The 23468-nt window shown below is 40.2% G+C and overlaps 1 protein-coding gene and 1 long non-coding RNA gene across 3 annotated transcripts; one reads left to right on the forward strand and one right to left on the reverse strand.

The window, feature by feature from the left end:
* Positions 1 to 997: 997 nt before the first annotated feature.
* mapk14b (mitogen-activated protein kinase 14b) lies at positions 998 to 23408 on the reverse strand. 2 transcript variants are annotated; one of them, XM_027176450.2, is made up of 12 exons: positions 22817 to 23408; positions 16720 to 16849; positions 14355 to 14413; positions 10246 to 10357; positions 8294 to 8323; positions 7890 to 7937; positions 7594 to 7708; positions 7303 to 7374; positions 5862 to 5941; positions 3638 to 3716; positions 3343 to 3516; positions 998 to 3042 (listed from the first exon to the last, which is right to left on the reverse strand). In XM_027176450.2, exons 1-12 carry the CDS (start codon positions 22933 to 22935, stop codon positions 2975 to 2977), a joined length of 1086 nt encoding a protein of 361 aa, XP_027032251.1. In that variant the 5' UTR covers positions 22936 to 23408; the 3' UTR covers positions 998 to 2974. The 2 variants fall into 2 exon arrangements, with proteins under 2 accessions (XP_027032251.1, XP_027032250.1); XM_027176449.2 differs by lacking the exon at positions 5862 to 5941 and adding an exon at positions 5135 to 5214 and having other exon boundaries at positions 22817 to 23393.
* Positions 11034 to 13850, forward strand: LOC125140744. The gene is made up of 3 exons (XR_007139973.1): positions 11034 to 11222; positions 13152 to 13362; positions 13486 to 13850. It is a non-coding gene; the product is annotated as an uncharacterized LOC125140744 (long non-coding RNA).
* Positions 23409 to 23468: the final 60 nt, after the last annotated feature.

Raw genomic sequence — 23468 nt, forward strand, 5'->3', positions numbered from 1 at the left:
CATTTTGTGGTGCCTTTGTGTCAGTCAGGTTTCAACTTTATCTTGTTTAGAGATCACTTGAGTGTTTTTGTGCTTTGTTAGCCCATTTCCTTGTACCTACCTTCATGGCCTCCTCTGCATTTCCTTTTGCTTCTTCCTTGCTTTGTTTCATGTCTCATGCTAAAATAGGTTATGGAATTCAAGTGCAACTTCTAACAAAACTACAAAAAGGGTTCTTTATATGATAAATGTGTAAAATAAGATAGTAAAACATATCACAATCAGTTTTGATCAAAACTTGATAAAACCTGAAACCCGATGATGTTCGAATTCAAATATTTGTCACTGTGAAGAAGCTCTTGAGTGAAAGATTTACTGTACATTTTGTGGGAAAGTAATTTCTTCCTGGTTTTCTCAACCAAATATGACACACTTCTTATTGGAAGAAAACATAATGCTATTTTTAATTGACTCATTTAAAAACATAAATAAAAATCAAATTGTGGAGCAAATTGTTTCCAGGAATATCCTTCTAATTAATAAGACCGAAAAAATGCATCTTGTTAAGTTAAAGAGAAACTGAGCCAAGAGTTTACTGTGTCAGAAACTTAGTTACTTAAAGTTTAGATGACTGATACAAAGCACAAATCCTCAACATATCAATGCTTTATTATCTTTTATTTGCTAACTCTCGTGTGTTCTAATTCGATGATTACTCTTAGATGAGAGAAATGATAAGGAATTAAGAGTGCAATAAATATAAATTTGTGGTGTGTCTTAGAATAATAAACACATTGTGACCAATTAGGAACGAGAATTAACATCTCCGATATATAATAATATTATTATTAAGTTCTAAATGACCACCAGGGGGCAGTGTTTCTATAAGAAGAAACGCAACACTACTGCAGTAAACATGACTTATGCAAGAGGAGGCAGAGTTCCTCATGAACAATAAGGAGTTGAAACTGTATTTCATTCCAGAATGCACAGTTAAGTAATGACAGGATGCTCACAATGCTGAAAAATAATAATTGCCTTTATTGTACTACCAGTGGTTTACAGGTTGTCAGCTGTTTGCTCTGATGAATTAGCCGAGTGGTACAAAAGGACGTAAACGTATTTCCTTTTGTATTTACAAACAGACCACAAGAAAACAACAGGGTTATGGATAACCTGGTGTATGACTGACCACATCTGTGATTGTAATGAATTATTTTAAACATACATACAAAAAAAAAAAAAAACAGCCTTACATTCCCTCAATCATTTGCTATTCATGCTCAAAAAAAGAATATTGCAGAATGAAATTAATAATATACACCATGGAAAACACACTCAAAATAATCTTAACAAATATTACTAATATAATAAGTTAGATGCTGGCACGGTTTACTGTTAAAAAAAAAGAAAAAGAAAATCTGTGTCCCAAACCCCATTAACCGGAATATCACAATAGTATGTTACTATGTTGCGTGTATGTCTTATAATATTTAGTAGAATAGTTTAGGGTTGGCATGTACCCTTATTATTGGAGTTGGTCTTCTGTGCTAAAATGGGATCACACTCAGATTTCTGGCTCAGATTGACACGGTTTTAAGCAGCACAGAGACCTGTTCAAAATACCAGCAAATGAGGATTCATCAGTCTGTGAGAAAACAAAAAAAGGCAACCTGATGGAGGATTGTGACGGTACAGGACACGTTCCTACTGGAACTATGACTCTCCACACTAGAAACTGTGTGTGTTTGGATTCACCATTTTGCAGTGGTATATGTAATACAACAGCACGAGAAAGAGGCCAGAGAGCCAGGCTGTAAGACAGGAAAGTCAGGTGCACGTTTTGTCTACAGATGGCGCAAGAAACAAATACACGACGCATCTCAAAACCTCTGATGGATTTTCCTATTTATAAATAGAAAAAAAATCATGATCGACCCTTGTAAAAGAAGGAAGTCAGGCATTGTTTTGCTCATCAAGCCCAAACTTAGACAGATTTTCTAGTTTGGAAGAACAAAATTATGGCAGTTGTACGATGTTTCCAGAGACTCTAGCCGCTCCACATTTTTGCTCCCCGACGAGCCGAAAACGTGCCTAAATCAGGCAGTCAGGTGCACTCGAGAACTGAAATGTGCATGGGTCTGGGAAGGAGCAAAAGTAAGGAAGCCCTGTGAGAATTCGTGTGACAGATAAACTTTGGGGTTGAAGAGAGATGAAGCGAGAAGGTTGACACACAGACGTGAGCCAATCCTGCAACTCTATTTTACATTCACTGACTGATTCAATTCATGATGCCTAACAGTGGCTACAACTTCTTAAAACTAACGCTCCTGCAAAATCTCGTATATTTACAAGCATAATGTTTTATTTACAGCTCTAAAAACACTAATGCTTCTCGTTTAAGAATGCCTCACGGCTGTCAGGCTGAAAGCAAGTGGACTGTACTATTGGGAATAAACTACAGGCTAAAAACGTGTGAGAGAAGTAGACTTATTGCTCTTCCCCCAAAACCACCGTCAAATTTAAATAATATTTTTTTTTAATGAAAATTCTACTATCATTTTAAAATAACATATGAAACATAAAAACAGATAGAAAGAAACAGAACCAATAACAGCAACAGAGAAAAAAAATATTACTCAGTAATACTCTACATTCTCAGTGTCCACAGCGGAGGAGTGCGTGTATGTGTGTTTTTTCCTTTTTCCTCCACCAGTTAATAGTCTCTGATAATCGGGAAGCCGGTACTGAATGATGGCACAGGCACTTGTGACCAAACTGCTAATGCTAATGTCCCTAATCCATTAATAGAAACCAATTGCCCCTAAATCTTATTTACTTGATGGTAATTCAAAGGTACTGCCTCTAATCATTTATGAGCATTAACAGTTTTTGGTCAGACTATTCCATTACTATAAAGCTGTGTGTGTGTGTGTGTGTTTTCTGGTGGGTATGAGGCAGCTTCTGTCTCTCATGGAGGCGAGGAAGGACAGACTCACGGCTCCATCTCATCTCCATCAAACACGGGCGGCTCAAAGCTCAGGACTTCCTCATACGTCAGCCCTGAGGACACAGCGACATCACTCCGTTACATCACTTTTACACACTAACCACAGCTGTAGCTATGAAACACTGCTGTATTTAATTTTAAGTTCTATATCAATTCTATTCAGTATATCAAATCTCCTATGTTGGTTTGGGGAACTGCCAAAAAAAAACTTTCAGTTTTATTTCCCATCCACTGCATCTATAGTGCAGGACGAACCACCATTTTACAAAACACAATTAACTCTAAACATCAGTCAGAATTAATTACCAATCTATGATCAGATCCAATTCCTAAACGTTATTTCATCAGCTTACTTTTCCACTCCTCAATGTCCAGCTCTCGGCTCTCAAAGCTCTGGTCGTAAGGCTCAGCCTCGGGCTCGTCGTCCGGGTCGTGGTACTGCGCGAAGTACGAGTGGGCCAAAGCCTCTGAGGCTGTGATCCGCGTATCTGTGTCCAAAACCAGCATCTTCTCCAGCAGGTCCACAGCTGAGGGACAGCATCGACAACGTGGCATCAAACGTAAAACTTTCAGGATTCTTTATCAGGCTATGCTGATCTTTATATTCAATTTCAAAACAAACTTAACAGAACAGAAGAGTTTTAATACCTAATGGGTTTGCACCAATGAACACATCTGCGAAGTTCCTCTTTGGCATGTGCTGCAAAGAATTTATGTAGTTTCTGGCCTGTTAAAAAAGATGACGAAAACACAAAAGTTCTCTCAGACTTTCAGATTTTGCTCTAGATCTATAAAAAAAAAAAAAAAAAGTAAGCAGCAAAAATTAGCATAACTCCAAACCACAGCCAGGTGTCTCCATGGGAAATGAGCTCATGAAATTATTTAGGCCACAATTTTATTTTTTGCCTGGAAACCACAGGGCTTCATAAGTATTGCACAGCCCACATGTATATTTAACGATTCTCCACTGACTATCTGTCATGCTAAGAAGATAAGCAGAATAAAACAGTGCACACTAGTGTTTTACACCCAGTGTTAAAGCTAAGCCTTGGCAAATACTCCACTGGAAGTCTGGTAGGAATTGGGTCAGAGCTGAAAAAAAAGCAGGCAGAAGGCAAGAGAGAGGGGGATGTGCGACTAGAGGATAAACGATGAACCGGGATAAGCATCATTTTAAAAGCACTTTCCACGATAACAAAAGATCAGCAGCGCAGGCTAACAAACAAGTTGGCGTCTCTCGGTTATGGTCGTGCAGTTAGGTGTTCAAAGCAAAACCTCACCAAAAAATGTTAACATTTGAAACAATGAATGAAAGTCACCAGTCTGCATTAGAACCATGCAGATCCATGTTGGGTTAACTGGGTACGGTAAACATCCAGGTGATCACAGAATCAGGTTTATTAGCATTACACTGCTAGTTACATTACTGTCAGGGGAGGCATTTGTTTAAGAATCTGTACAAAATTTCTAAGCTCTTGGGGACTACTGAGGATATAGCCTTCGTTGTTAAACAGTCTTCTTTGCCATTGTTTACAGAGACACATTTTTCCTCCTTTGGAAAACACCTTTTGTTGGATATTTGCCATGGTATGAGTGAAGGCTGTCCGCTAAAAAAAAAAATCCCAACAGCGAAGCACGGTGGTGGGAGCATCGTGTCTACAGTTACCTTTGGCCTCTTTGTTGCTTCTTTGGTCAGTTCCCTCTTTACCTTTTACCTTTACCGGTTGATCGTCTCTCGCTAGTTGTGCCGGTTTTTTGAATAGCTGATTTCATGATGCTTTGTCAAAGTTTTAGGGTTTTTTTTTTTTTTAATATCCGATCTTGGATGGATTCTTTTCCAGAACTTTATTTTGATAGCTCCTTAGTATCAGCGATGCAGGAACATGCAGATTCGAACTGATTATATTGATTCCCCTACCTTTGCTATTATGCTGGCTTTTTTTTATATACTGATATCGATGTTGATTAGTACTGTGTATCATTTCTAGCTTTTCTTTCAGCCAGTAGTAACAACTTCCTCACTTGCTGCTTACATTAAGCAAAATGTACTAAAAAAAAGAAAAAAAAAAAGAAAAAAGAGAACCACTCTGACCCGATTAGATTATTGAGCACTGTTATGGCTCTAACAGACAGGTTCATGCTCACCTCGTGGCTGGGCATCCTGCTTATTAGTGAGGCTGGAGGAGTTCCAGTCAGGCGCATTATCTGCTGGAGCTGGTTTATATCTAAGGCACCCAAGTCAAGGGGCTTACAATAGCACCGCAAGTGAGACACTATCCATGGCAAAACACGCCGATACACGTGTCCGTGTGTTTTATGCTAGGTCAGAAAGATCATCACCACTGCACCATTTTCCAATTGTGAGGTTTGTAATGTAAAAATAAAGATAAAGAATACAAGTTATATTAAGGATGTGAAATTTAACAAACATGCACAGGCACACAGATATAAAACATTCGGCTGCTGGAAAACAATCGAGGGATAGCAACTAGGATCAAAAGATGAATGTGACACGGATAAGAAACGGGTGAAGGATGCTGCAGAACATCTCACAGGAACATGACCCTCTTAGGCTGAATCATATTCCCAAAGCCTATTGCAGGGTTGTGAGTTCAGAATGTGAAGCCTCAAGAGTGACAACAGCGATCCAAGCCCACGTGTCAGTAAGTCAACTTACAAACGAGCGATCTCTAAATGAGAAAGTGATTCATGCTCATATTGCAAAAGGGGGGTGAAGGGGGGGGGGAGTCGATGCTGCAAAAGCACTGGGTGAAGCGTGGCTGGCTGGAGCGAAGGCAACACACAGGGAACGTGAGACGTCAAGCCGTCAGAGGAAAAGAGGAGTCACACTCAGGCATAACTGAAAACTCACAGACTCTGAAGATATTTTCATCAAGAGCTCGGGCCCTGGGGTTCCGACGAGCATCATGATAAGCTTCAACTGATCAATATCTTTTAAGAGCAACATAAAGGAAAAAAAAAATGCAGGGATGGCGATGGGAGGGGAAAGGAGGGGGCTGCTATTTATATTTACAACACAAGCTATACGTCATGGTATAATATTATAACCCGTAATCCGCTGGACGTTAGTGAACAAAGCGAGACCAAAAGCCAACATTTTTTCCCCCGCATCTGTGAGTTAATCCTTAAAAACATGAATGCATTAGTGAGAATCCATCAAGTCCCAGATGTGTTAAGCAGATGAAGTTTGGAAACATCTGCGTTTCCAAAAGAAGGAAGAAGTTATTTCAGAACACAAGGCTGTGTTTGCTTGAAGAACACGGCGTGAGTAATATTAGGGCTGGACGTCGGAAAATGTCAGAAGCGACGTATCCGATGCGTAGTACACGATTAGTAATGACTGTTTAGTGATCGAGAGGAAAAAGGAAGTGAAAAACAGTGGTTGAATGATGATGAGTGAACAGACATGCACAAATTAGTCTCCACACTAAGTAAACGCACAAAGAGCAAACAAATGGCCAAAATGAGGGAAGGGGAAAAAAAAGGAGGAACCCTTTATACGTTTTGAAAATTCGGACTGGACTTGTATGGTCTGTGTGTTGTTTCAAATCCATGGAAACAGCAGGTAATTCGTGGAATGATGAGTGCATCATCTGTGCAAACATGCACAGGTTTAGACCATAGAGCCACCAATCACTAGGGTGTAACTAATCTCTTACAAGCAGTTACATAAGCACTGCATATACATGCATGCACACACACACAGCGATTCAAATCCAAATGCAAGGCCCAAACACAAGAAAAACTGAATTGATAGCATATCTGGCCTCAGGTGACCTAAAAGCATTCGACTGCATGGCCTGACAAGCATAATGTGTCTTTTTTTTTTAAATTCTGTTAGGTGTGGGGTTTTTTTTTGTATTTGTTCCAAAAGCCAGATGACGACCGAAGTGCTATATGTTGATGTTCCTGGTGTGGCGTGTGTGGGCTGGTTTCGAGTTAAGCCTGGGAGTGTGTGTACAAAAGTACAAGCAAAGTTCACATTGTTGTGAAAAGAAACAGGCCCAGTGAGTTACAGCAAGGAATTATGTTCATTTTCTTACTGTTCCCTTCAGACAAAGAGGGAGTTACGGGCATCTGTGTTATTAGATTCCTCTTAACTGTGTTCTATATGAAGTAGTCATGAGGAAAAACTACAGCTCTGAGAAACCTTTACACAGAGCAGGCAGCTGAAGCCCTTTTCTGTGCAAATGAAGTCTTGGCAGTTAAAAGATCAATTAACGCCTCACTAGCATCTTTTACTGAAAGCAGGCAGGTTTGAAGGGGGTGAGGATGTACGGGGGAAAGGATACGATCAGTGCCAGGAAACAGAGTCCGTCCAGTGAGAAGCTCGGCCATGATGCAGCCCACAGACCAGATGTCCACTGCAACACACCATAAAGACAAATACAATAATTTAGACCACCAGCAATAATCAAGACATCTGCTGTATTTGTTTCTCACTCGCTCGGGGTATCAGAAACAATAAGCTTATGTAATAACATTTTTAACTCTAAAGGCTGGCATCAGCCCCAACATTGAACCCTTTTATATATTAATGCAATTATATTTGGACCAATAAAAATAAACACAAAGCCTGCAACCTGTCATGTTGTAGTGCATCCAGTTCAGCATGATCTCAGGAGCACGATACCATCGCGTGGCCACATAGCCAGTCATCTCGTCGTCCGTATGTCTCGCCAGGCCAAAGTCCAGGATCTGAGCATAAAACACGACGGAAGAGAATCAGCCATAAAAAGGCACAAAATTATCAGCACGTTTAATTAGATCTCATCGTGCCATCTGTTTGCTGCACTATAAACTCGGTTCTGGGCATCACAGGTTAGTGGTTACATAACAAACAATAAGTAAAACATGGTGACAGAACATGCCTACTGACCTTAAGCTCGCAGTCTTCATTTACAGCCAGGTTACTGGGTTTCAGGTCCTGCAGGGAAATATAAGAGAAAAACTTTACTGTCTCTGCTTTCCTAACAGCAACAAGAATCATGCGGTCTGATAAACAGTCGGCTCATAATTACCATACTTATGGGATCATAAAGCCTTGTTTACAGACAGAGATGCCAGAAGCATTTCCCCAACCTGGAGCACCTTACCGTGGCACAACCCGCAATAAAATCACCACACCGAAATAATGACAAAAGCCAACAAGGCCCCACAAGTGAATATTACACTGAGCATGCAGCTCTCAGGAACAATCTGTGCTTTTAGTGATCGTCACAAACGAACAGAAACATGACAAAGACGGAGAAAGACGGGGGAAAAAAATTAGTGTTCACTTACTCTGTGGATGATGTCGGCTGAATGGATGTACTAAAAGGGGAAAAAAGGCAAACTAAGTGAATTTGTGAGTCACTGTGAGGTAGTGAGTTCAAATCCCAGCCTTGCTTTAATCTCACATAAATGAATGACTCGCAGGTCGTTAGCGAGACACTGGAACGGCAGTTAATTATTCGCTAAAGTGAAGTGACGATAATGCATGGCAATATTTTTGAACGCAATTTAACAGTAATACAAAAATCAAGACTAATTGTGTCCCAACTACACGTTATCTAGGCAATAGAAACTGACTAGCAGGAAATTTATTTCTGTTGGTTTTAGACAAAACAATATCCTGGCGCAGGAAATAACCTTTCATCTGCATTCATCATAAACAGAATGTACTATTGTGTCTCACTGGTGTGAAATTAAAACTCATTTAAGGTACAGTCAGGGTCTCTAAAGTCTAACTGTGTACAATACAATACTTTTAATTTACAAGGAAAAACATACATACATGCAGAAAAATTATTATACCTTTTTATTGAGTCTATATACAAAATGCCTCCTAACTGCAATTATGGTGCAGCAAGCAGAAATTGTTTTTGCAAATATCTCAGAATATCACAAACGAGACAACATTTCGATAAGGCAGCGGAAACACAGCCTCGGCGAGTTCTATATAAAGATACGAGTGAAACTTTGCACTGAAGTGATGCTGTATGAATTAAACCATGCTCCAGATAAGTGCTTATGGCTGTTCACAGAAAGCTCTTTTTTTTTTTTTTTTTGTTGGACTCGAGTTAAGCTGCAAAGACAGCCTTGGGTTTAATTTCATCTATATTTATTCATATAAAAAGCAGTAAATCTAAAGACTCAGAAGTAGTCAAGCATATTTAAATAATATAGACATAACAATGTACAACAATGTATTGAAACTGTATTATGACCTGCATACTATATGCTAAATATTATATTATACTATATAGCAGAGCAGAGCCCCAACATCAGCTTTGCTTCAGAGCTAGCATTAAAGAAAACAAACAAACAAAGAAGCCCTGAGCTAAAGTTGTGACGAGCTTTTCATTCCTATACAAAGTGTGTCCTAAAGTGTGTTCCCATACTGACACATCTTTGCCTTCATACTTCTCAAACAAAATGTGTATGACTCTCTGGCAAGCTAGAGAATCCGAAAAGCTTATAACTAGGCAGCTAGCTAAAATGCTAATGTTAGGAATCAAAACATGCTTAGCTTATACTCAAGACTGAGCTGGCTCGTTTTCTGGAAATCTTTCTAGACTAAGACTAATAATAGGGAAGGAAGTTTAACTATCCAAGTTAATGATAGCAATTTCTGTCTTATATCTGTAATAAAGCTAACTTTCGGATGGATGGATGGATGGATGGATGGATGGATGGATATTTAGCCAACACCACATAATGCATCCTTCTAGGATTCCACCTACTATCTACGTAACGCTGTGAACTTCCTTCTGCCGATATACAGCCATGCTTCTTTATTTTATTTCTCCAAATAATTGAATGCTACGTTCAGGCATCTCACTACAAATTCTATAATCTGAATATTCTCACATGGCATTATTTGGATAGCATACACCCAACACCAATAAGTACATAAAGGCTAATATTAATTCATCAAAATAATGAATGGTTTATACATATCATGGACTTAGTTAGCATCTAATAGAAAAGGAACAAACATGCTAGTTATCACAGAACTTTCTAACTAGCCAAACTAGTAGCCTTAGCAGTCGAAAGAAATTATAAAAGCCTTGTGACCAGTTTTCTAGTTTCAAAACACTAAGAATCTGTGTAATGTCAGGACACAGCTTGACACAAAAAAAGTGTTGCTTGTTAATTATACAGCCTGCTGTTGAAAGATTAAGATGAATGACAAGCTCGAGGTTTACGCTACGGATAATTTGCTAACGACAAATTAAGGAAGACAAACTGACCTTTAGGCCACGCAAAATCTGATAGATGAGGAACTGCACATGGTCGTCTGTTAGCTTCTGGCATTTGACGATGTTGTTGAGGTCGGCACCCATTAGGTGAGTCACCAGGTACCTGGGATTCAGGAGAAACCACTATGACTCAATAACAGACCAATGGCACATACTGAGCTGAGGTTAACACGTTAAGATGAGGTTAAACATTTAATAATAGGTGAGAACTGTGACATCACGTTTGTACATTCAAAAACATTACATAATGTCAGGTTTTGGTTGAGTTGTGGCTTGTTGGCTGGGTAATTTTGACAGGATATCACATGGGCCACTTTTTCCTGCAGAGCATCAAATGTGTTAGATAAAATAAAGTGCAGCAACAATGCTGAATGCACACTAGATGAATCTTGCCCAGATTATTCCCTGCTGTTGACTCATTTTGGGGGACTGCTTGTGTAGTGCGTGTTTCGGAGATGCAAATTTCTTTTACGTTCACAGATTTTCAGACAGCAAGAATGATATAATAATGCCGGTGTTTTTTTTTTTGCAGAACAGACAATCCTGGCTTTAAACAATCAACCCTTCCTATAGTGCCAAATCATCCACCACCGCTACCTTTGCAGGCTCCTTCTTGACACGTCATTGAAAGCTCTCATTACGGCATCATGTGGGATGGTTTGAGTAATGGGCACTAGGCTAGATCCACAAAACAACAAACCTTAAGTGACCAAATTTGTGTTGAAGCCATTTGTGCAGATTAAGGTTAATATGCAATAAAATGTCCTAAGCAACGGACTTGTTCTATATTCAGGGCACTCACTACAAACCGGTCAGAAGGAGACAGGATGTGGATGTGATTAACACATAGCAGAGCCTCTCAGCACCAGAGCGTGGTCCCAGCTGGTAGAGCGCTGTGCACTGATAAAAATCATAATCAGCAGCAGTTCCTGCGTAATGAAGCCAACACTGAGCTATAACCTAAACAAGTAAGAAATGATTTTCTGTGATGATTCTTAAAAACTTTACTGCAAGCTTCTGCAAACACACTGCAACCTAGTTTTCCAGTAAGAGGTTGTGGTGCAGCTAAATTAAGCTCTGGACTTATCCCCTTTGCCCCTCTTGGAGTATTCTTATCTCTGTCTCCATTGTTTTATGCTTGTGCAAGAGGAAGAGTTGTGAAAAGAACAATCCACCATAGTTGTGGGCATGTGTGCATGTTTGTGAGTGTGTGTGCATCAGTGTATGTGTGAGTGTGTGTGTGTTTGCATGAGTGTATGTGTGTCTGTGGGGTCATGGCATCAAATACCCTTCACCCTACGTGTGGACATGTGTGCATGCTTGTGAGTGTGTGTGTGTGCATGAGTGTATGTGTGTGTGTGGGGTCATGGCGTCAAATACCCTTCACCCTACTGAACTCAAACGAGAAAGAGCAAACTGCTTGTGTGTAAGTGTGTGTCCAAATAAAAACACACCTCACAAACAGTACAAACCTTCTTAAAAGTTTCTGCCAGTTATATCCAAAAGAACCATCTAGAGATCAAGTGAATAAGAACACGGTTTATAAAAATAGAAAATGAGCTCAAGCGCACTGAGGAAATTCCCCACAAATTCCCACACAGGAGTTTCTGATAGTCACTGCCAGGAATTTTATACATCATCCCAAAAGACAGCAGTGCCGAGCTTTAGGGGAGAAACATGCCTTTTTAATAGGTACAAGGCAAAGCAGTCAGCTTTCACTTGGGAAGCAGGAGATTTCAATATAATACAAACTAGTGGTCTAATTTAAGCCACCACAATCCTGATCAGATTAGTAAAGATGCTATCAGTGCGTCACAAATGTTTATGTACGTAGCGCCTCTAGCTATTGTGGGGTGGCTAACCTGAGCTCTTTGTAATTCCAATGAAAATCTTAAACTTAAGCTATTTGTCTTTTCTCTGATTTACATTGAGTATTGGTTCTACTGATAATGCTCTATTAAACTGACAAGTGTGAAATCCAAGTCAATTTTTTAAACACACACACACACGCCACAATATAAACGTTACGAACACTTACTTCCACTCAAATCACATGACCTCGTTACATTACTTCTTGTCGGCCAATAAATTTTAGCTTTCACAACATTAACTTATGAAACAACTATTTGTATTTATTTAACTCAAAATTTGTCTTTGTCCCACGAGATTCCCATCTATCAGCCAGATGATACCAACATCAACAAGTGGTCAAAGCTGGGCCCTTTAGCAAGGTCCTTAACCTTCTCCAGCTAGTACCATATCGTGGCGAACCCTGATCCTAAATTTCCTTATGTGAAAAATACTAAAATAATAATATTAAAGTTACCAAAAAAGCTGCATAATAAATCGTGTCAAACCTGCAATAACGCAATTGTTAAACCCAATTAGTAGCCCTGATGGTTTGCGACTCCGAGTGACAATCTACCAGTCGCTTAATAATTTCACGATATAGAGGTGAATGCACAAATCGAGCAAAGTCTGCAAACTTGCAATTTGTCAAAACTGTCATCAGCCAGAGCCGTCTTTGATTCACACGTACAAGTAATTACATACTGTACGTGTCTTCACTGTTAGGGGCTCAAACAATCCTGTAGTTGCAAATTCACTCATTCTAGCAGTCAGTGAGCATGAAATGTTAGAGCAGTTGATCTACCGTGTGCTTTAGGGCCTGAAGAGTTTCAGAAACTGTTGCATGTTATCATCAAAATACATATAGTATGTGATAACACTGACAAAACAGGAAATGACCCAAGTCACAGATTTTCACATCAGTCATCTATTACGATATATATATATATCTCTCCCTCGTGTGATGTCTGGATGAAGATTTTGAAAGGTTTTTGAAGAAACCATACGAGGTACAGATTACACGTTTCCCGTATTGTATGTGTTTACAGATTTTCGCAACATCTGCACTTTGAAGCATTAGGGGGAAATCCTCATGTAGAACAAAGAAGAAGAAAAAAAAAAAGAAGAAAAGAACTGGCTAGAAATCGAGACTAACAATGATGATGAACATGTCTTAGATTCGTGAGACATTTGTATCATTGATTTGCACGTCCTCGTGAGCTCATCATGGCCCTGTTCGGTACTCAGGGCAAGAATCAGGTAAAGTCTTCTAACTGCATGAGTCATTTATTGTTTTCCCATACTTTACAGTCTGCTGAAATAATGCTGTCTGTTCACCTGTCTGTCTCTCCCTCCCTCCCTCCCTCCCTCTCTGTGTATCAGGTTTAGAGAGCTGAAGGTTACTGCACATTCAAATATTACCCATAAAGCCTGTTGCCATAGGAACTGTGGATTCCCAGCACATGTGTGCTTTAATCCCTTCAGGCAGTCACACTGCTCGCACACACACACACACACACACACACACACACACACACACACACACACACACACACACACACACACACACACACACACACACACACACACACACACACACACACACACACACACACACACACACACACACCGATCTACACAGCAAGGGGGCCCCTGTGTGCATATTGTCAACAAGCACATGAAAGTGCTGCCAGTGCATTTTTTCACAGTTGTGGTTGTTTACAGTTGTGTGTGATTATGTGTGTTGGTGTCATAAGGCCCCTGTCGTCCATGCATGCAGAGGCAGACACATGCTTGCTAAAAAGAACAATAACCAATCATGAAGCAATGTCCTATCAACTGTGATTCGTCTTCCTACCAAAAACGGACCTCCTCTCACCATTCTGCCTGGTAACCAAGCACATACACACACACACACACACACACACACACTCACTTACTTACAATCACCCTGCTTGCACACCACCTGCTGCCTCGAGTCTGTCTCTGCAGCAGGCACTAGGCTACTTTAACACATCTGAGAGAGAAATGTGTGTGCACGAGATTGCATGTGTGCCAGAAAAAGATAACCTATCGTTTGACCAATGAAAGTCGTGGAGTGTGTAAATTAGTGGTGCCTTTTCCTCTGTGTGTGTGTGTGTGCGTGTATAGTACAGTTTTATAACAGAAGTATTACGTTAAATGTGCATGATTGAAGGAGCTGCAGTTCAGGCTGATGAAATCAATGCAAAAATAAAAACTACTTTACTCACACATCGGTAAATTCCTCGAGATTGGTGGCAGGCGTGAAAACATCCAACAGGCCGATCACCTGCAAGAAGAGTGACATTCAGACAATGCAAATCAGTCTGCATGCAGTGTGTCTTTAGGAAGCAGATGATAGAACACACACAAGTCTCACACAAGCACATGTTCTGAATTTGCATTGCAAAGTAATTTGAAAGATCCTTCGAGGAAATTAGAAGCCACCGTAATCTTTCCAGCTACAAACCTGGTCAAGCAAGAACAACAAATAACATTTATTTAAGAAAAGAAAAAGTCAAACAATGAATGTTAAGGTATTAATAATGGCAGGTGTTTTGGTGCCGCCTCCAACCTCCACCTTGTAATTAACCCCTAGTTTGGGTGACCTTATCACGGGCGGACAGCCGATACGGCTCACCGTTCACAACTGGCTCTTTCATGCGTCTAAGATCTCAAAACCTGTCATTTTTTTGAGTGGTGTGAGTCTCGTGTGGCAGCAAACCGGCTTCTATGTTGTCAGGGATGCACTGAGGAACACGTCAGAGCATTTATTCTGCGAATGTATTACAGCTCTTTGTGACCACCTGCAAAAGGAGTTTGAACGAGTCACTGAGACACCTTTCACATCTGTTCTGCACTCTTGATCAGATCAACAGTATATACTGAATACCAGGTCTGAACGGGACGGAGAAGAAGGAAGTGTCAAAGTTTCTGAGAAATGTCCTTCCAAAATTGAACTTGTTTGTTGCTCATTGTGTTGTTAAACCCATTCAGCAGGTTTAATGCAGACAGTAAGGGGGAACTCTCTTGGATCACGTGGTCGTCATCTCCTGAAAATAGGATGAAAGTCAACGGGAGTCTAACGCTTTTAGGATCTCTCCCTGCCATAGAAGTCAGTTGATGAACAGCCTCTGAGTAACATCACCCTGGTAACTGCAGCTGTGATGCATCGTCACCTCACGAGTCTTCCAGGCTTTTCTGGACTGGTCGGGATCGGGAACCCCACTCCATGACCTCTGTGTGACTGACTGAATCACTGAGCTGCTCTATAGTGATGACTCTGCTCATGTTACACTGTTCAAGCCACGCTAGAACGTCCAGCAGCAATTAGGTCACGGCTGGATTATATACCGGCCGTTACAGCACTAACAGGGTCGAAATGGTTTTTAACATGTTCAAAGATTTGAAGATTATCAAGTAAAATAAAAAAAGAACTATACGGAATTATACAGAAAAAAAAACGGAAATTAATAAAACAGGAAGGAAGCAGTGGCAGTGCGTAGAAGTGTGTGTTAAGCCTGCATGTGTGTGTGTGTGTGTGTGTGTGTGTGTGTGTGTGTTCGCGGCCCACCACACTACTTCACCCACACACTAACAACTACTCTAGAGGGGGAAAAAAAGTTTGTTTTCATATATGCAAGCAAACTAAGCTGAGCAGCACTCAGGAAGAGCTTTAATACTCCGCACTGGCTGATTGCCTTCATATCGCGGCTTCTAATCAAAGCAGAAAACTACCAATTGCCACAGTGCACAAAAATCTATGTAGGTTTCATAATGGCTGGTATAATAATCACGATTACATCACAGTGCTGTTGACCTCCACTGATAGCATCTTTACTAACTGCCTGGTCACGTTCCCCACTCCGATTAGTCAGAAGATGTTGATTCAATTTCAATAACAATCTCTTTCTAACATGCTATCGTTTCCATAGTAACATCGGATATTTACAGAAGGAGTCTCCGGTGTTAGTGCGGTGCAAAAGTCGGAAGTAAATCCGTAGCTGTAAATTTTCCAATCACGGAAAGATTAAAAAGAGGAAGAGTACATCAGAAGAGTACAAATACAAAACCATCAGAAATACTGGTTTATAATCTAAACCGAATATTAAAAAAAGAACACAAAGCAACGAGTGATTTTCTTTTTTCATGTTAAGCCGCAGAAAGAACGTCTCGATGTCGAATATTTATAAAGCAATATGTACTTCACACACACAAACATTTCACAAAATCTGCAAAGGTGAGATAGTGATCAATAATCTTGCATAAGAAATGCATGGCATGCAGGAGCCAGGGTTCGTGCTCCCTCAAACAGAGTATGTTTGCGTTTAGCTGGTTTTGTGGATGTGGCAAGAGGAAGTAAACACTCGTATCGTGGTCTAAGTGAAAGTACAAGATGAGGCTCAGATCGCCATGACAGAAGCTGTATTGATGTACGTGAGAAGTGGATTTAGAAATTCATCATAATTCTCATAGCGGGAAAGTCAGAACAGTGAGTCAGTTTTTGAGCACATGCCCCTAAACTATTACCATGTCTAACTCCGCACATCACCTTACGCTGCTTTTTCTGCTGTTGTGGAGAGATGTAGAACTCACATTCTCGTGTTTCATGTGCTTGAGCAGCCGCAGTTCTCGGTAGGTGCGCTTGGCATGGATGATGGACTGGAAAGGTCGCGACAGCTTCTTCACGGCGACCTTCAGACCCGTCTTTACGTCATACGCCGAGCTACAGAGAAGAACACAATGTTACTGGATTTATCTGTCACAAATCAGGATCGGCAAACAACTTAAGTGGCACCGAGGAATTTGTGATTACACTGGAAGGGCAGAGACAAAAAAAAAAATAAATGAGTCATCTCGAAAAGGTGGAGTTTTCAAAAGTGCAGAAAACTGTACACTCAGTTATCGGAGAAAATAGAAACAATGATCCTTTATCGAGTGAGGTGGACAGGATACAAGACATGAATCTGTCATGTCATTAAAACAATCTATTTAAAATAACAGACTTATTATGTTTGCTTATTTCCTAAACCAAAAAAAGGGCATAGGAACACATCTACACCTGCCAAGAACTATGAATACACTGTACAACACGTGTACTTTGTCAAGGCAGTAAAATACTCCCTTCCTTTCCCACATACCTAACTGGAAAGTTAACTCCTAGCATACTAGCTTACCTCAGCTTTGTCACAATTTCATCATTTCGGTATCATATTCTCAATTTGAATATTCGTACTCTTCGTTATTTACATAACTAACCAGGTAAAATATACCATACCAACTAAAACGACTTAGTGTTAGCCGAATTAGCTCGCTAGCTGGCTTAGCAGACGTGTTCTGCGGCTTCCGGTGCTTTAAACAGTAAACAGTAGATGAACGTTGTTGTGAAGAAATAAACACCAAGTGTAAACTAGCCAGAAAATAAAGCTAATGAGTTAAATGAGACAGTTCAATGAGAGAAAAGCCACTGCAAAAATATGAACAGAGCGACATGGTAGCTGTTTTTAATGGAAGTCCTGTCTATCCAGTAAAAAGAGCTAATTGGTTTGTTGGTGAAGACATTTCAAGAAAAACAATCAATGAGAAATAGGGCACCTTTTATCTATAAGGAATACAGGACTATTTATAAGCAATACAGATCTGATGGGAATATCAACATTTCTCACAGATGTCTTGGTAAATGACTAAGAGACGCCGCTTGTGTAATTAAAATGTCATCGTAATTACATTTAGCATCAGCTGCTAACAGAATGAAACTTTGCTGTACATTTCGGAGTGAGCAGAACGTTTCTGAAGTGCAAACAAAAAATATTTTGTGCTTATCTTAATATGATCACAGGCCCGTAGGCTTGGGTTGTTTTTTTTTACAGAATTTAAGTCGGGTTTTTTTCATGAGATTATTGTCATCATTGTTTTAATCAATGCTTGTGCCAAATATTCTGGGTTGCTGTTTGAAATTAATATGATACATTATTGTAGCTGGATGTGTGTGTGTGTGTGTGTGTGTGTGTGTAGTTCAGAGAGAGTTCTCACAGTACACTTTTCAAAGCAACGGTGAAGCATCACCACTGAATGATGCGCGTCTTTATTCCTCTGAGAACTTCAAAGCGGACCGCTTGAGGTAAATTATCTGGAATGATTACTATATTAATTGATTTACGATGCCTACCCAGCTAACACACGACGTACTAGTTACATAATTTATTGGTCATTTTTGATAATTTCATGACTTACCAGCTGGCAACGTTACCATTTCATTACCATTTCAGTACCAAATCACTATGTCGCCACTACAGTCTCCTAACGTCGCAAGATAACCAAGTACGGTCCAGTTACGTACTATTTTGGTAATTTCATAACTTACTGGCAACGTAACTGTTACATCCCAGGGAGGTAATTTCATTACTATTACAATTATATAAACATTCATTTCCATTTCTATTTAGGTTAGCTTGTTAGCTTTCAGTCTCAAAGTTTCCCTTAAATAAGTCAAAATAGATTAAATATGCCATGCGAGTTGCTCTTTACATGGGAAACATGTAACATATTCTCCAAGAAGATTGGAACTGACCCGTGTACTAAATCCACAAGTCTCAAGACAAATACAGCAACAAGCAAAGAGGTATTGACAGAGAGTCAAGAAACGATGATATAAATAATTATTTTTAATACTTCAGTAAAGTTCATTAAAACTATTCTGTTGTTAGTGTGGTCTCTAAACTTATGAACTGTGTATGGACTGACAAAAGGTAGTACATGAGGAAGTAATTTGACAACAATGCAGTAAATAATTTAGGTGCATCAAAAAGCGTGCTTGTTAACCAGCAGACAAGCTAATCCAGCACAAATTAGTGCATAAAAGGTCATCAAAATGAAGTATTTGAACCTCATAATTAAATACAAAAGGAGGAGAAAAACTGCAAAAAGGCTGGCTATGGGCCTGGATCATACATAACATGTAATATCAAATATAACCTAATTTAATAAATTTAGTTCATTTTAATGGTCCGGGTACTTTCCAGCTCTGTCATCAACCTTTAACAACAAGGATAAATAAAATTCATGCAAAGCTAATTGTGTGTGGAATCCGCGCAAGGCTAATCACGTGTGATCTTTGGGAACAATGGCCTGACAGTTACAATAACACTGTGCTCTGGCTGGTGTGCTTTAAAAGCGAGTCACTAAGGATTCCAGGAAGTGTAACTAGGCCAAGCTTGTACGTATGGAGGAGACAAAAAGGTACAGGCACGACTAGTCCCTGAAGAATACGCTTCACCACGCGGTCACTCGCGCTGATAAACTTACTCGAAAAGAGAGCGCTAGGTGGTGCACCGAGACAGTAATAACAAGACATCTGTCCATGTCCACACAATATGCTTTGATTATGAAAAAGAGGAAAAAAGAGGCACATGAGCACACACACGTACACGCAAGCTTGCACGCACACACCCCTCAGAGAAAGAGAGATAGTGTACCAGCGAAGTTGTGCACCAGTGATTACATGATCATCCATACGTTCAGCATTACAGCAATAATAAGTTATAATGGTGTTGCTATTTATTTAGTTATAGAGGACTCTTTCATTTCTGCACCAGGGGAGTCAGCAGTGTCTTAGTTTGCTGCTCTACCTTCCTCTGTACACCTTATATAAGAGTAAATGTGACTCAGATCAGCCTCGCTGCACAGCCAAATCCCACTCAAATGCACGGATTTAAACACAGAGCAACCACTGCTAAAACACTGACTTAAGATTTTCAGCATGTACCATCTGTCCACAAATGCAACTGTGACTCAGATTAAGATTGTGAAACTCGGGAAACCACCAGGGCTTGAGGGACAGCTCCCATTTCCTTATCTAGGCACAGGAGACTCTGTTACACATTACTCAGTGCCCGAGAAGGCCAGGGTTATAGATTAGATCAAGGACCAACTATTTATGTAGTATTAGTCGATTAAAATAAAAAAGAAAGAAACTGTGTTAACAATGCCACAGGAACTGTTTTTATTTTCCAGCTTCTGTGGGTCAAGAATGTGGCAGCGCTCCTGAAAAGACAGACATGCAAATGAGTGCAGAGAGAACTTTGCTTGTCAGTCGCATTACAGGATGCAAAGAAATTAATTATACATATATAAGGGGGGGCTATGCTCGCAATGTTATTCGAAAGAACAACAAGCAATAGAACATAGTCAAAAATCCCCTAAAGTTCCTTCAAAAAGACAGCACAAATTCAGCCAGATGGCCTGGCCCCTGAACACGAGACGCATTAATGCTGAATTTCCTGCCTGCTGGGGCCAGATCCAGAAAGACTGTGGTTAAATAAGAGCAACCACTCAGCACTGAAGAATGCTCAAAGCATCCCGCATACGGGTTTTACGTCGGAAATGTTCTCTGCGATTCACAAACGTGAATAAACACTAAGACTCCTTTAGTTTTTTTTTAACCAAGACGTTTGGAAACGAGACACACCTGAACCTGTGTCCACCTTCCCTGCATCTGTGCTCGGAAAACATTCCAAATGCTTCACAGCATTCAGGAAGTGGAAAGCATGTCACGGCACACTTTGCCCTCAGCGTGTGTGTGTGTGTGATCTCCACAAAGATTCTGAGAGCCTCAGAGAATCTAACCACGAGACACAGAATTTTCCTTTCAACTCAACTGAGCAAAGGAGCCACATAAACAATAGCACAACTTTGCCCACTGACAAGTGAGTGAAATGACAAGAGAACAGTTCAAAACACTGAAAACCACACACAATTATGCTTATGGGTTTTTATATGGAGTTGCATTTATTGCACAGGTGGCTCTCTGACGACTACAAAGCTCCAGCATTGAAAGGAATGAACCATTCAAGCACAGCCACAGTTTTTTACCAAGCTAGCATTTATATGGCAGGGAGCAGTGATCTATTTATGCCCAGAGCATGCAGGAACAAGACGCCCCTGCACTTTTAATCCAACTCAGACACTCTGGACGAGTGGGACAGAAGAGAATCTTAACACCTGAACACGCTCCAAACAGCAGCTACGCCGTAACAGAATACTGCAGACTGTTCCGCACTGCTAGGAGCAATAAACAAAGCCGAACCCCTGCTGCTCTCGCATACAGTTTGGCTGAGCTCTAACCGTGCTTAAAGTAGCAGTGTGTCATTTTTTCTGCAAATTACAATCGCAATGTAGCAAACCTCCAGATTCATGCGAACCTTTTTCTTATTTTATTAGTAGTTGCCTTTTACTAAACAGCTCGTGTTACAGACGAGGGAAGGGAATATTTCTCAGCCAGAAAAACAAGTCCCGGTTGTAATTTACACAATACATAGGGAACAAAACAATTTGCATGCTGTTAGAAGAAAATAATCAACAACTTGATAAATTGATGCAGACTGACACCCAATCGCTTTATTCCACTTATATCGCAGCAGTACATACAATGAGTACAATTTTTTTTTATTACTTAATGTTAATTGTTTAGAGTAACAATGAATGCTGTGGAATGTTATGGACAAGTTATTTCCTGTTATGAGTTTCCTCTTCTCTCTCTCTCTTTCTGTGGTAGAAATAATATGAAGTTTTACCAGTTAAAGAACAAAATTATCCCACCTCTAAACCGGCCCCATAGACCGTCTTCTGATTTTTGTCTACATTCCTCTTCCACCTTTCCCCTCCACCCTCAGAGTCTGTCTCACTCAGAAATATGTCACATCATGCAGGAATGTGCTAACTTTCGTAATCGTTAAAGTAGCGGTTTGGAGGTTGTAAGAACTTCTACCACCTGAACGAATCTGAAGGGGAAAAAAACCTAGTCAATTCAAACCCTTCCCCTAAAAATCACCCCACGCTCCGCTGAATTCACATGAACCTTTGCTGCGTGTTTTTCTGGGCCAGAAAAATACAAATAGAAGCTTTAAAGAAAAAGTCATTAAAAAAAAGTGTGTGGGGTAATAATCTGACTCTTCATTATCTTAGAGGTTATGTGAGGAAGAGTTGCATTACTGGGACAGAGGACTGCATTCATAACGCCCACAGATGACATACACAGCACAACTATTACAGATTCTGCTGCTCAGAGGTCAGGAATCGGAGATCTGTCACAATAGCAAATAAAAACTCCCTCAATTTCTTTATGCCTGGTTATATATCACAGAAGCCCCCCCATTAACCATGAGTCACCAAAGCAGCAGTGAGACCACCACCTAATCCTGGAAGTGTGACTCAGAGACACGTTGGGTGACATCATCCTGTCCTCCAAGAACACTGAACACCATGTGGCTTAAAAATGTCCACCTCATTCACTTCAAACCTGGACACGAACATGCAAACACTTAATAACTTGTGCATGTTTTCTGTAAACACAAGAAACTACTATTCAAGCAGATCAACCAGGTTCTAGGGTTTGGAGGCAAAAGCGAAAGCATGCAAAAAAAAAAAAAAAAAAAAAGATTAGACGAATATGTGAATGTTTTAACGCGTGCAAAAAAACCCAAAAAATTAAAAGGGTAAAAAAGACGTCAGACGATTTAAATCGCTGGTGCTGGTGCTGGTGCGCTCTCTCTCTCTCTCTCTCTCTCTCTCTCTCTTGTGCAATGGAGTAACTTTGTGCAAGTGTGCACGCGCATACTGGAGACTTCACGAGCTCGAGCTCAAGTTTAAGCAATAATGCATCACATTAAGTGCAAAAAAAGACAATAGCATTTACCATACAGATCCATAAGCGCCCGAACCGACCGGAGCGAGGTTCTGGTACCTCTCAGGTACCTCCCAAAATGTTTTATTAAGCTCCTGTCTGTAGAAAACGGGTCTCTCTTTCTGGGACATTCCTTCCTCTCTCCCAACATGCGCGAGCTCAAAATCCGTCTGAAAAACTTCTCCTCCTCCTCTTCCTCCTCCTCTTCCTCTCTTCAACAGCCTCGACTTCCTGAACCGAAGACTCGCAGCAAACAACAACAAAAGCTTTACAATATATATATATATATATATCAATATCAGCGCATTAAACCGTGCTGCAGGTGCAGTGTTTGGTCTCGCGCAGTCGAGCTCGCGCTCGCTCACTGTGGAACTGTTCGCTGTAGGAGATTCCTCTTGATTCCGTGCTACATTACATAAGCAAACATGACCAAACGTTCACAACCGTTTCCAACATCTCGGTTCGTGTGAAAATTCGCATTTTCTAAATAAATATTTCATCATTTCACATGCCTTCTTTTTTTATCGTTCCACCGATTTAAACACGATCACGAAATAGTACTTCTTTATATTATCTTTAACGCTTTTTAATTTATTTATTTATGACAACTTGCAAGAAATCAACGGTTTTCTTGTTCTCGTTTGTGAAAAGTCACTAAAAAGTC

Source organism: Tachysurus fulvidraco, chromosome 2, assembly GCF_022655615.1.
Source record: "Tachysurus fulvidraco isolate hzauxx_2018 chromosome 2, HZAU_PFXX_2.0, whole genome shotgun sequence".
In the NCBI taxonomy this organism is placed as follows: domain Eukaryota; kingdom Metazoa; phylum Chordata; class Actinopteri; order Siluriformes; family Bagridae; genus Tachysurus; species Tachysurus fulvidraco.